Here is a 15,971-nt window from a genome sequence, read left to right as displayed (position 1 = left end):
CAAGTATTCAAACTCATATAAAGTATAATGCCTACAAAGGCCAAAAGAAGAGAAAGACAAAACTGTTTACCTAACTAAATAGAATACCACCCGCAGTTAAATCTCTCTCTCTATAACCCCAGATGCCACAAAATAAATGAGAACCTATCCCCCTATACTAAAAATACACCCACTAAAGTCATTTGTATCTTAAAGATTCTTTACTCAGGAAATCAAAGTTCCTTAACAAACACAGAATAGTAAGCCCTCTTAGCAACATTCAAATACTTAGCTCAGATTTGATTTATATGGATAATCTGGACAAGGCCCTCTCATTTGGCACATGCTTTAAGTTCTGTGTCCTCCAGACTCCTCTCTTCTCTCTCTTCAGTTCTCATCTCCCCCTGTGTCTCTTTGTCTTTTTATACTAGACTTTTGACAATCTTACTCATTTACTCTTTGTGCCACACAGCCAGCACAGCTACGTAAACATCCTTTAGGATGTTTGAAGCTCTAAGAAGTGAAAATGTTAACTCAAGCAAGATGTTACATATTGGCTCTAGTTTCTCGGAGACACTTCCATAGTCAACTTACCACTGCCTGTAAAAATACTATTAGATTTTATTATTAAAGTTAATTTACAATTTTATAATAAAAAGAGATATTTCAAATATAGTGTCTTTAAAAACATTGTATTTCACTATTTCTATGACAAACAGCAGTGGGCTGCTTTTTCCTCATGGTCCCACTTCCCCTCTCCCTGTTATTACTGCAGGAAAAGCAAATTACCTACAGATTGTATGGATGCAAACAGATGCATATCAAGTGTATTCAAAATGGATTTGAAGCCGTTAATAAGACATTCATGAACACATACTGTAGGCACAGGAATGTCATAATAATAATAATAATAAGCTGTAACTGTCCACAGCATTACAATCAGCCTTGCTTGATATACTGTAGCAATCGGGCTTATCAATAATCAACAATTCACACCTGCAGGTAAGCTAGAAACTCTAGGCAGTGAACAAAAGCAAATGGAAAATTCTCTAACACTGCCTAGAGACATCATTCTAGGCAGAAATTGCCTCTAATTGTGTTAGGTACAAAAACCACAAGTGACTGAAAAATAATTAAATGCAGATGTTTATGAAGATAGTGGAGTTTCCTACCACAACCAGCTAAATAAATACATTATATTCATAAATTGATATTGTTAATGACGTTGTCACTGTGTAGATACTGTATGTAAGAGATATACATTCTGGTATGAATGATACTACTGTATTTTTTACAATTTTTGTTTTTGAAGGAATGGAGGGCGGGTCTGTTTGAAATGAATTTAGTTAATGTGTAACTGATCCTTGCTAATCTCAAAACACAGGGACATATCAGTGTTAGGTGATGTTAGCTTGGAGTCTGTTAAATCTAGCTCTGGGGTTGTTATTTTTGCTAATAGAAGTCAGTATTCTGAATGGACAGTAACAATTCTAATAAAATGTCTAGTCAGGACTAAGAAATTGACAGACAGTAGACAATTTATTGTCCAGAAATGTAAATGAATTTAAGTTAAAAACTAACAAGTCATCAATGCAGTTTGGCTGGCATAATGGTATTAGACAGTGTATGTTTAAAAAGAAGACTTATGTGTTGCAGACCAGTATGTTAGAGATCCACAGACGGGTTGGTTTTCTAAAGTTTTTAAAGTTTCTGTTGTCAAAGAAAAAAGCTAACTGTTCAAAATTGTGAGACCCCAAACTACCTTGCTGGTCAACATGAGAGCCAGGTACATTTCCTGAGTCACAGTGTTTCATGTTTTCAGCACAACTGTGCTCTCTGGTTCTTAATTAATTAAACTCTTTCTTTGATCAATATGCTGTATTTTTACAATACTTCAACAATTCAAGCCAGCTCTAAAGCTGTTGATCTCCAGGAGTGGATGTGTCGTCTTCCATATCCAGGCAATGCTCAGAAACAGAGATGAAACACAGAGTGCATGTCTTCTTGTTCCTAGATCCTGTCTCCACTGGCATCAGGTCTGTTCCACAGAGCCATATCTGAGAGTGGAGTGGCACTCATGCCTGGGCCTTTCACCTTAAACCCACTGCCAGTCATGCAGGTGCTGTCTATTTCATGCCATCATTGAATACTACTTGCTCCTTATCCAGATTCACTGCACAAAGCACACACCTTATCATTGTGCATGATTAAAATGGTATAATCATTTTCTTTTTTTTCCTTTTGAGCCCATCTTCTAATCTGCAGTTCCAACATTTCACAGTTCACCTCAGCTCGGAGTTCTACTTTTGTGTTTCCTGCAGTCTGTGTACCCACTGTTCTGCCCTATTTTATAGTAACCCTAAGATATTTACCCAGCTTTTTGTAATTGCTATTATATGAATCTATTAATCTAGCTCTTTTGTTGATTAAAAATTGTACTAATGGTGCCAGTTTTTAATGCATTTAAAAAACGTATAATTATATACAGTACAGTATATACATCTGGACCTTATCCCAAGGACATTGGGGCTGGTATCATGGTAGAGATACATACTCTAAACAGAGTGGATTGGAATCCCAGTTGAGGAAATAACCTCACTGACATCACCCAAAACTGTGCTTTGTTAACTAGCACTAGTGGTGCTGCTATCCTCAGGTCTTGCAGATACTTGATGTTATTATTATCATAATAAGACCAATCTTCATTCATAAGAATAGTTCCTTGTCATGTCACAATGTAATCTGTTAAAGAAAACAATAGCTTATAAGATATGTGATCAAGACCAGATTCAAGTTTGCTGTGGACTTCATTCTAATATTCATTTTGCATGTAGGTAATTGCTAATGTAACTGGATGTCACAGCATTGAGTCAGGAAAAATTGTCAGCTGTTTGATGCACAAATCAGAAGAAGAGCTGATAATGGCCACTATAGAGGTAAGAGCTTTGGTCTGCCCTCTACAGTGCACTCAAAGGTACAGGAATTTGATGAGATCTTTAACATGATACCACTGCTTTCTCCAACAATAAATACAGTACTCTGGAAAGTTCATGTCTGTGATGTCATGTTCTGGATCTTTTATTTATGGATGCTACTGGTATTTACTCTTTCTAATGCACAGTTTATCAGTCATTGAAATCTACACCCCTTAGTAAAACCATCACTAAGAGTATTTGGCAGTCTCCTCCTCTAAAATTAAAATTCTTACATAACTTTGCATGCACACTAAAAGAAACACATTAACAGAGAGGCTGAAGAGTTGTCTTGACTCTTAACACTGATGAAACGGTGGGGAGCAGAAGAAAAGAAAAAGATGCCTGCCATCCTGAAATGTATAATTGTTGTGTCTTGTTGTTGAGGGAATTATGACTCCAGCATCATATTGGTGGGCTGTGTTGGTAAGAAACTCCCTCCATTTTGGTGTATCCATATTGGTTGGATATACTATAAGAGGATTTCACATCTTTGGCAGGATGAACATGACAAGGTCCTTATGCTTTTGTTCCAGTAATTATAAAACCAATCTTAATAACTGTACAGGCGCAATATATTTGAAGATATACAGTACTCTGAGTTTAAAACTCCATCACCTTTCACTAGAGATAATGAGATGTTTCAGGTTTGTGCTTTAAAGTCTTTCTAAACTGCTTTAAACTGTTTAGGAATATATTGTATGCTAGTCACTATATGGAGGCTGGCTGGTCACATGTAACTGTTCTTTCCAGGCAAAGACTGGATATGTGGGGGTGTATGATGGAGTGTTTCTGTCAGGTCTGGTTAAAGACATCCTGATTGAAAAGACATTTCACAAGGTTCCATATTTGCTGGGAGTGAATAATCATGAATTTGGTTGGGTCCTGCCCCAGGTAAGAATATGGCCAGTCTGAGTAAGTGGCTTAGACCCTGTCCTGACGTCAGTTTCAAACCTGGCTCAATGTACAGTAGGTAATAATAATAATAATTGCTTACACATATATAGTGCTTTTCTGGAGACTCCACTCAAAGCGCTTTAGAGATAATGGGGACTCCCCTCCACCACCACCAATGTGCAGCATCCACCTGGATGATGCGACGGCAGCCATAGTGCGCCACAACACTTACCACTCATCAGCTATTAGTGGGGAGAAGAACAGAGTAATGCAGCCAATTCATAGATGGGGATTATTAGGATGCCATGATTGGTAAGGGCCAATGGGTAATTTGGCCAGGACTTACACCCCTACTTGTTTCGAGAAATGCCTTGGGATTTTTAATGACCACACAGAGTCAGGACCTTGGTTGTATGTCTCATCCGAAGGACAGTGCAATGCTTGAGAATACCTCAAAATCAATTGAGTTTGACAGAATTGTAGTTGAAATGCTGAAAAACATTTTTTACTTACCCACTAATATGTTAAAATGTTCTTTTGGGTTTTTCATAATCGTACTTAGACAACACTTGAATCAGTAAATCAATAAATGTCTAATTCTGACACTCTGTACACCATTCCAAAGAAGCAGAAAGGCCAGCACAAAACTGCGTTTTCATGGGCCAGTGTAGAACCCATTTAATCTGAGACCATAGCTTCAATTTCCTTCATTGGCTGAGCAGTATATTTGACATTGATATATTTTTTTCTGGTTTAAGAGAACAAAATACAGGGTACTGTAAATAGGTGTTCCTGCTGTTTTTTTTGCTGAGCTGCTAGGTTCTCTAAATAAATCCTCCAAATGCTGTTTCATAAACAGTAGCCCTGCATGCAGACACAGGAGTTTCAATGAGAGAGCCCAGAGCTGATCTGATCAGTCTAGACAATAGCAAATGAGGTTGGTTGTGTGATATGAACTTTAAAAACCAGGTTGTGCTTTATAGAAAACATAAAGTGAAGAAGTATTGGAATTTATCTGAAGTACTGTAGTTCATTAAATTCAATTATTTGTAAAAGATGCCTGTTTTGCACATGTAAAGAAATCTACAGATTAAACAGTTTATTATTAACAGGGGATGGCACCTCCTGGGTGGGAGAAAGGAATGGACATAGAGATGGTAGATTCAATCTTACAAAAGATTTTCCCATACAAGGTAAAAACATTTACCATTTAACTTTGATATCCCTTGTAGTTAAAGTGGTTGAGAAAATAAATGTTAATGTTTTTCAATATCCCTCCATTTTATAACTGCCTATTTCAATTCAGCATTCTGTGGGAGCTAGAGCCTGTCCCAGCAAGCAACAGGTGCAAGGCAGGGTACACCCTGGACAGGATGCCAGTCCATTACAAGGCAGTCACAGAAATGCAGACTCTCACACTAGAAACCAGGGCAAATTTTATCACAAGCAAATTAACCTACCACTATGTTTGTTGACTGTGGGATGAATCTAGAGTGCCTGCCGGGCCCCACAAGACAGCAACACTTAGCTACCATGCTGCCCCATTTTTTTGATATTTTAAAATATCTTTAAATAGTATGGAAAAATGAAACAAAAACAATATATGGAGGTTCGGGTTCCTTCAGAAACTGTAACTCAGTGATTTGTTTTGCTTTTTGATTCAGTGTGTGGGTCCAAGGATGAATGAGCTCTTGATAGCTGAATACATCGGAAACAGTTCACATCCTGAGGAAGTCAGAGACTTGTCCAGTGAAATGATTGGTGACCTATTGTTAGTTGTGCCAACAATTGAACAGGCTAAATACCACAGAGGTAAGTATGAGATGCAATTTTGAAATAGAATTCTCTTAGTTTCAGGGCATCTCTCTGTTAAAGAGGTGAATTATTTCAATTTTTTTTTCTAAATGAAAAAAAAACCTTATCAATGGTTCAGTATAGAACAAGGTCTTGATGTTGATAATTTACACATTGAGGCAGATTGAGCCTACTGATAATGCTGCTGTTGATTATTTATTGTTGGAACATTTCTAAAATGAATCTATTTTCTGTAATGTATTGTTAATGTTTTCATTCATTTTGTAGTTTCTAAATTCGTGAAATTGTCTGTTGTTTCTCAACTTGGTTTACTGAGTTATACATACAGTTCTCTCTAAATTTATTCCAACACCTGTGAATTAGGAAAAGAAAGTGTATTTTAACAAAGATTTACAGATATAAGAAAATACATCCTTTTTAGAAATAATCTAAAAATCTAATACTGCAAAGCTAATACTGTTTGTTAACACTCATTGCTGAATTAGAGGTGTACTTTGGCTGTGTGATTAACTTGCCAAACATGCTCAATAGGTGGCACTTGTCGTGTGTTACATTGTTAGTAAAACAATGGCTTCATTTAATCTGTTTCACTGCTGTACTTCATTATATCCACTTAATATTGAATATTAATATGGAATTATGTAACTAAAGGGAACTTTTGGTAGCTGAAAATAAAATTAACATAGTGTAATGCATTCCACATGCGCTCATATTCCCACACGCATGCTTTCCACTTACTCTCACATACCCACACCCACCAGCTTTCACAAATGCTTATGCCGTAAGTAATTATCCTATCACTTTTCTCCGCCATCACTATTTTAGTTCCTCTCTTTCCCTTCTTCCTTGCTCATTATTGTGCTTAGTCTCCCTGAGCTCCTGTAGTGCATGTTGTCTCTCTTGTCTTCTCTCATTGTGGATTGTTTACTGACTTTTACCTGTTTCTTGGTTATCTCTCTCGCCTTTCGGATTTTAATTTGTTGTCTTGCTTCTACTACCCTCTACTGGTTTTTTTACTTATTACTCGTTTTCTGGATTTTGGATACTTGCTTAGCGTTTTGGGCTTCTGGCTGTTGTGTTCGTGGCTTCCCTTTTTTAGCCCTGCACAAGGTCTATTTTCTCTTCCTTTTTGTGATATATAGGTATAACATCTCAGAAGATCATACATTTTATTATTTGATGAACTTATTAATATAAATATAGGGTCCATGCTGTATATATAGGATCTAGTAGCTAAAAATAAAAAAGTACACAAAGGTATTCCACCTTCTCCGTAAACATTTTCTGCATCAAAGCCTAACTTAATCACTAACTTATCTGATCCCACCTCCAGAATGGAAGTCAAGATCAATGTCTTCCTGGAATGGAAGTACCCTTTAATATTTTGAATTATCTTGGAAAATATATACAGATGCAGCCATTCAAAGTGCGCGGCACAGACAGGTACCGGAGGTAATTGGCTACGGCCTCGCGCATCGTGACGCGTGATGACGCAAAATACCGCGGTACGTGATTGGTTGACTGACAGGGGCACTCGTGGTCCGTTGGTCGGTCGTAGAAAGATTTAAATGTCTTTACTGTGCCCGTTTAAGTATTGAATATTTATATGGAATTTTACCACTGAAGGGAAATCTTAGTCGCTGAGCATAAAAAGAATAGGAGCATACTGTAACGCGTGTGAAGGCCATAAACTAAATTAATTTTGGAACATAAACATACAGTATATGGCTGGTCTCGGTACTTTAAAGAAATAATACACACCAGTATTCCATTTCTCCCTAAACATTTTCAGCATCAAAGTCTTTAACTGACGTGATACCGGAGTCAACAAGCATACTTTTAGAATTTGATTAAAAGGGAATATAATATGGAATCGTGTATCTAAAGAAATTAATAACTATATAATTATATTCATTTACCACAACACAAGAATAGTACACACTGTACATTGTCTGTTGATACTGTTTCTGTAGGGCTTTTTCAACACTGTGCTGCAGGTTAGCTTCCCGACTCACACATCCCACGTTGGGTGTTTGAATCCAGCCGGAGCCATTACTTTTTTTTTTAACAAACATTTCTTTGAAAAAATAAAACTTTTCCCTGGGTCAGAGATGAAATAAAACTTCACTCGCACCAAACAAATTTATATTTCTAAATATCTTAACATGATCGAATTTAAGTCATTTTAAGAACAATGAATAGTCACCTATGCGTTACAATATAAACATTTATATAGATTTAAATTGCATTTTGATTTAAATGCTGAGCTGTAATCTACAAACAGCAATGTCACATATGTTCCTTTCTTATCCAAGTGTAAGAAATTGAGGCAGCTTCACAGAAGATCTGCCACTCAGTGGTAGCAAAACAGTGACTTAATATAAAATCTGATTCATCCGACCAGCGCTGAATGGCTCTTAATGCTGGCCTCTCCTGTTTAAGCTTCTGCTTGTAAACAGAAAGTAGAAGAATGGAGGTGTGATCGGATTTGCTGAAAGGAGGCTGGGGGAGGGCTTTGTTACCATTGGGAAGGGAGTGTAAACCTTATCCAATGTGTTTGTTCCACGCATCGGGCAGTTGATATGTTGATGTAGATTAGGCATTGTTCTCTTCAAGTTTCCGCCGTTGAAATCACCCGCTATGATGAATGCCCCACTCAGGGTGTGTATTCTCATGTTGAGATGTCCATGTAATTCATCCAATGCCCTTGTGATATTTGTCTGCGGCGGAATATACACCACTGTGAAAACTACCAAAGTGAATTCCCTTGGTAGACAGAATACAGATTCAGCCATTCAAAACAAGCGGGCGATACCGCATTATTTTGCGGTGCGCTTCTCGCGGTGTAACGCAAGTTACCGTATATTCTCATATAGTACCGCATGATACCGCATGTTACCGCAAGTAAAATAATAGTATCCAGAGCTTCCGCAAGGTGGAGCTAATAAAGCTCAACCTCTCATGTTTGAGCTGTCGCCATCAAAGTCTTTACCGAAGATATTACTAATAGTATTTATAATGAATGACCTTGGACAAGCTGTAAACTCAAAGTATTGCCCTGGTCCACATTCTTTTTTTCATTGACTGTCTTCGTAAAAGTACCACCACAGCATTTTGTTGATCCAATCATGCATTTGTTTCCAATTATGCAAAGTACAGTAATTTTTGAGAATCTCCGATTCACCATGCCTTTCACATGCTCATAAAAGATATTGATTTAGGAACATAAACATATTACTGTATGCAAACTGTACTGTATACAGTATGTATATGTATATTTAATATCTTTACTATGCCCGTTTAAGTATTGAATATTTATATGGAATTTTACCACTGAAGGGAAATCTTAGTAGCTGAGCATAAAAAGAATAGGAGCATAACGCGTGTGAAGGCCATAAACAATATTAATTTTGGAACATAAACATACAGTATTACAGTATGTAAACTGTATATGGCTTGTCTCGGTACTTTAAAGAAAAAATACACATCAGTATTCCATTTCTTCCTATACATTTTAAGCATCGAAGTCTTTAACTAACATGTGAAATAACATGTATAAAAAGTGGTAGTTTTAAGCTTTTTTCTGCGAATACGCTCGATACCGGAGCAAACAAGCATACTTTTAGAATTTGATTAATAGGGAATATAATATGGAATCGTGTATCTAAAGAAATTAATAACGATATAATTATATTCATGTACTACAACACAATAGTACACGCTGTACAATGTCTCTGTGGTCTAAGTGCCGGACTTGTAAGTGAGAGGTTGGCTGTTCAAATCCAGCCACTGCCATGTCTTTTCTTTTAACAAACATTTCTTTGAAAAAATCATTTCTCCCTAAACATAATTCTCTTTGTTATATTTGAGGAAAAAATTAATTTATTCAGTTGGAATTAGCAAGCTAATTCCAACAAAGCAAGCTCTCATAATGAGAATAAACAGTCATCTGAGGATAGTAAATTAAATGCATGTATTATGTAAAAACCTATGTAATCTATCTACTTCCTTTTCTTTTTTTTAATTTTATTGATGCTTAACAAAAGAACAAACATTACAATACAAACAAGAGTACATATAACAATTCAAAACAAAAATATCGTCAGGGGTACATACTACTACATAAATTCAAGTTATGAAAAAAGATTAAACAAATTAAATAAAAATAATGTCCGCACCGCATCTACTTTCTTTTCTTGTTACAATGGAATATTTCCACCCTTTAGTAACGAATAAGAGCTGTTACAATTGCTGTTAAAAGCCACACCTTCATGCATATTGCGAGCAGAATATCTTTACCTGAACTGATAATAGCGTTGATTGATGTGGTATTGATGGATATCTATAAATATTGAGAACAAGTGACCATGCCAATTTCACCAAGCAAAGCGAAATATATTGTAGTATAAACTGAGTTGCTTTCCGTTTAGGATAGCGACCAGAGTCCCTTATTATAAAATGGGATTTCTAACCATTACCAATTCTGAATACTGTAAGTTTTTACTAGAACCTATTAGTCCTACTGTACCAATATAGAAAAGCACATATTCAATTTGGGAAATTTGGTTTCAAAAGTCCTCATATCAACAATGTCTATAATGTTTTCCTCTACAGTATGCTAATCTATTATAGCACATTCTCCCCTGGCAGCGGCTGAAGAGTGCCCGGCTGGGGTACGTGGTGAGGGGCAGGACAGGAGTGGAAGTGGTCAGGGCGAGGTATAGGAGTACAGTGAAACGGGGGTACAGTCTGGGGAGATCACCCATTTTCCATGTAAAGAGTTCCCTGGTTCTGCACCCCTGGGTGTTTCTCTCTTTCTGTCTCGCTCTCTCTCTCTCTCACGCTCACCCTCTCTCAATTTCAATTCAATTCAAGGTGTTTTATTAGCATGACAGATGGGTACAATCAGTGCTGCCAAAGCAAATAAAATAATGAGATTCACAAGAAACAAAACAAAAAACTAAAAGTAATATCAAATCTACAGACATATTACAGGCATTTACAACAAAGACATATTATAAAATATTGACATGTACTATAGACAGAAGGAGCATTATTGGGAGACAGGCTCACTGTTCCTCAGACAGGAGATCACATACTTGGCTGCCAGTTCCACTGAGTTCCCTCCTCCTTCTCCCAGTAGGATTGGGACCCGTTGTGATTCTGGCAGGTGTGGGAACTCTGGGATTAGATTTCTGAATTTAGGGAAGAATGTTTCTCTAATCCCAGAGTATCTGTCACAGTGCAGTAGGAAGTGCACCTCTGTCTCTATTTCTCCCTGCTGGCAGTGGGAGCACAGCCTGTCCTCTCTGGGCAGCCAGGTCTGCCTGTGTCGCCCAGTTTCTATGGCCAGGCTGTGGTCACTGAGCCTGTACTTCTTCAGGGTCTGTTTCTTTTTGTTGTTTCTTATCTTGGTCAAATATTTGGCCAGTGTGTATTGTCTGTTTAGGGTTCTGTAGCATTCCACACAGCTGGGCAGCTTGTTCCCCCCCTCCCGCCCCTTTCTGTGTACAGTAGAGCCTCCTGTCCTGACTGGTGGAGCTCGTACAGCTGTGTCTGGAGACAATCCAGGGTATCAGCTTATGAGCACTCTGTGATTAAATTAATTCTCATTACATTATCATTCCCACTGTGCATAACAAGAATTATTAATAAACATAAGATTGTTTAATGACAATCTATTGTATATCTCATGGCTAAATAGTCCAGTCTAGCCAAAAGAGAAAACATCGACTTTATTTAAACCCAAGCAAAAGTATTCATGGTTTTTAATTACCATACTTTTATGGTATATGACTTTGCTATAATGTATTTAAAAATAAAAACGATTGCAATTGGCACACCTGTTGGTTTTTCACGAAACCTCCTAGAGTAACGAAATTCTTACGTTGTACAGCTTTTCAGCTAAATATACAGTATTTATCGCTTACGCCTGAAATTGGAGCTGCTCGCCGCGCGGTGAATAGCGACTAATAAGCAGTGAAAACATTTGTCTGTCTTTCTGTGGGGGGAAGAGAATCTGATCTGATCTGCAAGGCCCTTTGGCTACAAAACTAAATATAAGACACACTCTACAGACATTCACAACAGCGACATATCATAAAACATTTACATATATTGTTAAATTATTACTTGTTTTTCAGGAAGTTAAAAAACACTTGAATTACTTATCCAGTCAATCTGGACAAGACCAGAATTATGTTTTTCCAGAAAAAAACAGACCTGACCTGTGCCAAAAAATAAATAAAAACCAGTCTGACAACTCTTAAGCATACTTAAGCATACTGTGGTTTCTGTTAACACAAGTTTATCAGTGAAAAGACAACGGGCATTCTCAGAGTAGAATAGTCGTGCTTTCCAATCAAAGACAGTCCCCCTTCCCCACATGGAAAGACAGACAAATGTTTTAACTGCCTTTTCAGCTACAGGCTACAGGCGTAAGAAAAAGCTACAGGCGTGCCAATTGCAATTATTTTTATTTTGCAATACATTTTGACAAAGTCATGTTCCATAAAAGTACAGTAATTAAAAACCATCAATACTTTCGTTGGAGTTTAAATAAAGTTGATGTTTTCTCTTTTGGCTAGACTTGACTATTTAGCCATGAGATTATGTTTATGTCTATGTTTATTAATCTTCCTTGTGAGAATGATAATGTAATGATAATGTAGCCCTTAGCTACAAAACTAAAACCAAAACTAAAAATAAGATACACTTTACAGACATTCACAACAGCGAAATATCATAAAACATTTACATTTATTGTTAAATTATTACTTTAAATAAATACCTTGATTTACTAAAACAGCCTGTTAATAAAATTGTCACAATTTTGTTCTCGTTTGGAAGAGAGAATCAAAAATTAGATATAATGATGTGTTCCGGCTTAGACCTTTAAAGGTACCCCCGTTGCGGAAGAATTTGACCTCGGAACGTTTACCCAGCGTAATATTGTATTTCATTGCACTTTGACAGATTGTCTTTAAATCAATTGTTGTCAGAATATCGCCACCTCCAAACGAGAACAAAATTGCAATGATTTTATTAACTGGCTGTTTCAGTAACTTAAAGTACATATTTAAAGAAATAATTTAACAATATATGTAAATGTTTTAAGATATGTCTATGTTGTGAATGTCTGTAGATTGCATCTTATTTTTAGTTTTTGTTTTGTTTCACATTAATTTTGTAAGGGAGATTGTCATAGAGATGACTCCCTTATCCCCCATCTTGATTTAAATACTTTTATTTTTTCACAATCTGGCAATGCCAGACAGAATTCACATTCGCTGCAGCCAAATGGCCTTGCAGATCAGAAAATCAAGGAACAAAACAATTATTGAGCCCGGCTCCTCAATGGGATAGCTTTAACTTGCTAATGAGTTGGTGTAACAGTCCAGGTGTGGCAAGCTTCTAATGTCTCCTGCCTTCAGCGAAAGGAACCCGTCTTTCTTTGGAAGACAATGAACACATTCTAACCGTACATGCCCCCTGAACATTCCCTTTGAAACTTATCAAAAAAGACACACTTACCAGAGCTTGCACAACTACTGTATAACTAAAAAAGACCTCTTCACTGTGTGAAAATACAACCTTTATAAGTTTATGCAGGTAAATAATTGCTATTAGGAATGATTTTTTAATCTATCAATGTTAGATTAAAAAAAAAACATGTTGCCCAACGTTAGAAAGCATCTTGCATTACATTGCTTGAAAAATAATTTTATTTCGAGAGACTGGATAAGTAATTCAAGTGTTTTTTAACTTCCTGAAAAACAAGTAATAATTTAACAATATATGTATATGTTTTATGATATGTCGCTGTTGTGAATGTCTGTAGTGTATCTTATTTTTAGTTTTGTAGCCAAAGGGCTTTGCAGATCAGATCAGATTCTCATCTCCCCACGGAAAGACAAATGTTTTCACTGCTTATTAGTTGCTATTCACCGCTCGGCGAGCAGCTCCAATTTCAGGCGTAAGTGATAAATACTGTATATTTAGCTGAAAAGCTGTACAACGTAAGAATTTCGTTACTCTAGGAGGTTTCGTGAAAAAGCTACAGGCTCGCCAATTGCAATCGTTTTTATTTTTAAATACATTATAGCAAAGTCATGTACCATAAAAGTATGGTAATTAAAAACCATTAATACATTTGCTTGGGTTTAAATAAAGTCAATGTTTTCTCTTTTGGTTAGACTTGACTATTTAGCCATGAGATATACAATAGATTGTCATTTAACAACCTTATGTTTATTAATCTTCCTTGTTATGCACAGTGGGAATGATAATGTAATGAGAATTAATTTAATCACAGAGTGCTCATAAGCTGATACCCTGGATTCTCTCCAGACACAGCTGTATGAGCTCCACCAGTCAGGACAGGAGGCTCTACTGTACACAGAGAGGGGCGGGAGGGGGGAACAAGCTGCCCAGCTGTGTGGTTGAAGCTGATACCCTGGATTCTCTCCAGACACAGCTGTATGAGCTCCACCAGCCAAGACAGGAGGCTCTACTGTACACAGAAAGGGGCGGGAGGGGGGGAACAAGCTGCCCAGCCATGTGGAATGCTACAGAACCCTAAACAGACAATACACACTAGCCAAATATTTGACCAAGATAAGAAACAACAAAAAGAAACAGACCCTGACGAAGTACAAGCTCAGTGACCACAGCCTGGCCATAGAAACTGGGTGACACAGGCAGACCTGGCTGCCCAGAGAGGACAGGCTGTGCTCCCACTGCCAGCAGGGAGAAATAGAGACAGAGGTGCACTTCCTACTGCACTGTGACAGATACTCTGGGATTAGAGAAACATTCTTCCCTAAATTCAGAAATCTAATCCCAGAGTTCCCACACCTGCCAGAATCACAACGGGTCTTAATCCTACTGGGAGAAGGAGGAGGGAACTCAGTGGAACTGGCAGCCCAGTATGTGATCTCCTGTCACAGCCTGAGGAACAGTGAGCCTGTCTCTCAATAATGCTCCTTCTGTCTACAGTATATGTCAATATTTTATAATATGTCTTTGTTGTAAATGTCTGTAATATGTCTGTAGATTTGATATTACTTTTATTTTTTGTTTTGTTTCTTGTGAATCTCATTATTTTATTTGCTTTGGCAACACTGATTGTGCCCATCGGTCATGCTAATAAAGCACCTTGAATTGAATTGAATTGAATTGAATTGAAATTGAGAGAGGGCGAGCGAGAGAGAGAGAGAGAGCGAGACAGAAAGAGAGAAACACCCAGGGGTGCAGAACCAGGGAACTCTTTACATGGAAATTGGGTGATCTCCCCAGACTGTACCCCCGTTTCACTGTGGGACAGCTGCACTAGTCAGCGGCCTTCCTATACCCCGCCCTGACCACTTCCACTCCTGTCCTGCCCCTCACCGCGTTCCCCAGCTGGGCGCTCTTCGGCCGCTGCCCGGGGCGAATGCGCTAAAATAGATTAGCATACTGTAGAGGAAAATAGTATAGGCATCGTTGATATGAGGACTGTTCAAAAACCAAATTTCCCAAATTTAATATGTGCTTTTCTATATTGGTACAGTAGGACTAATAGGTTCTAGTAAAAACTTACAGTATTCAGAATTGGTAATGGTTAGAAATCCCATTTTATAATAAGGGACTCTGGTCGCTATCCTAAACGAAAAGCAACTCAGTTTATACTACAGTATATTTCGCTTTGCTTGGTGAAATTGGCACGGTCACTTGTTCTCAATATTTATAGATATCCATCAATACCACATCAATCAACGCTATTCAGTTCAGGTAAAGATATTCTGCTCGCAATATGCATGAAGGTGTGGCTTTTAACAACAATTGTAACAGCTCTTATCCATTACTAAAGGGTGGAAATATTCCATTGTAACAAGAAAAGGAAGTAGATAGATTACATAGGTTTTTATAAAATACATGCATTTAATTTACTATCCTCAGATGGCTGTTTATTCTCATTATGTCAAGAGACATTGTACAACGTGTACTATTGTGTTGTAGTACATGAATATAATTATATTGTTATTAATTTCTTTAGATACTCGATTCCATATTATATTCCCTATTAATCAAATTCTAAAAGTATGCTTGTTTGCTCCGGTATCGAGCGTATTCGCAGAAAAGCTTAAAACTACCACTTTTTATACACGTTATTTCACTTAGTTAAAGACTTCGATGCTTAAAAGATTTAGGGAGAAATGGAATACTGATGTGTATTTTTTCTTTACCAAGACCAGCCATGTAAAGTTTACATACTGTAATACTGTATGTTTACGTTCCAGAATTAATATCGTTTATGGCCTTCACACG

The 15,971-nt window shown here is 37.3% G+C and overlaps 1 protein-coding gene across 1 annotated transcript in view; it reads left to right on the top strand.

Annotated features, from left to right (window-relative positions):
* The window catches only part of LOC148830751 (fatty acyl-CoA hydrolase precursor, medium chain-like), a 93,422-nt gene that overhangs the window by 17,259 nt on the left and 60,192 nt on the right, over positions 1-15,971 (top strand). The window contains exons 6-10 of the mRNA XM_088919968.1: positions 1,994-2,098; positions 2,814-2,915; positions 3,711-3,845; positions 4,961-5,041; positions 5,513-5,660. Coding sequence (XP_088776094.1) covers positions 1,994-2,098; positions 2,814-2,915; positions 3,711-3,845; positions 4,961-5,041; positions 5,513-5,660 — 571 coding nt within the window. The remainder of the gene's footprint in view (positions 1-1,993; positions 2,099-2,813; positions 2,916-3,710; positions 3,846-4,960; positions 5,042-5,512; positions 5,661-15,971) is intronic.

The sequence above is a fragment of the Atractosteus spatula genome, chromosome 7 (genome assembly GCF_055471065.1).
Source record: "Atractosteus spatula isolate fAtrSpa1 chromosome 7, fAtrSpa1.hap1, whole genome shotgun sequence".
NCBI classification, from domain to species: domain Eukaryota; kingdom Metazoa; phylum Chordata; class Actinopteri; order Semionotiformes; family Lepisosteidae; genus Atractosteus; species Atractosteus spatula.
This window is presented reverse-complemented; position numbering and strand designations above follow the sequence as displayed.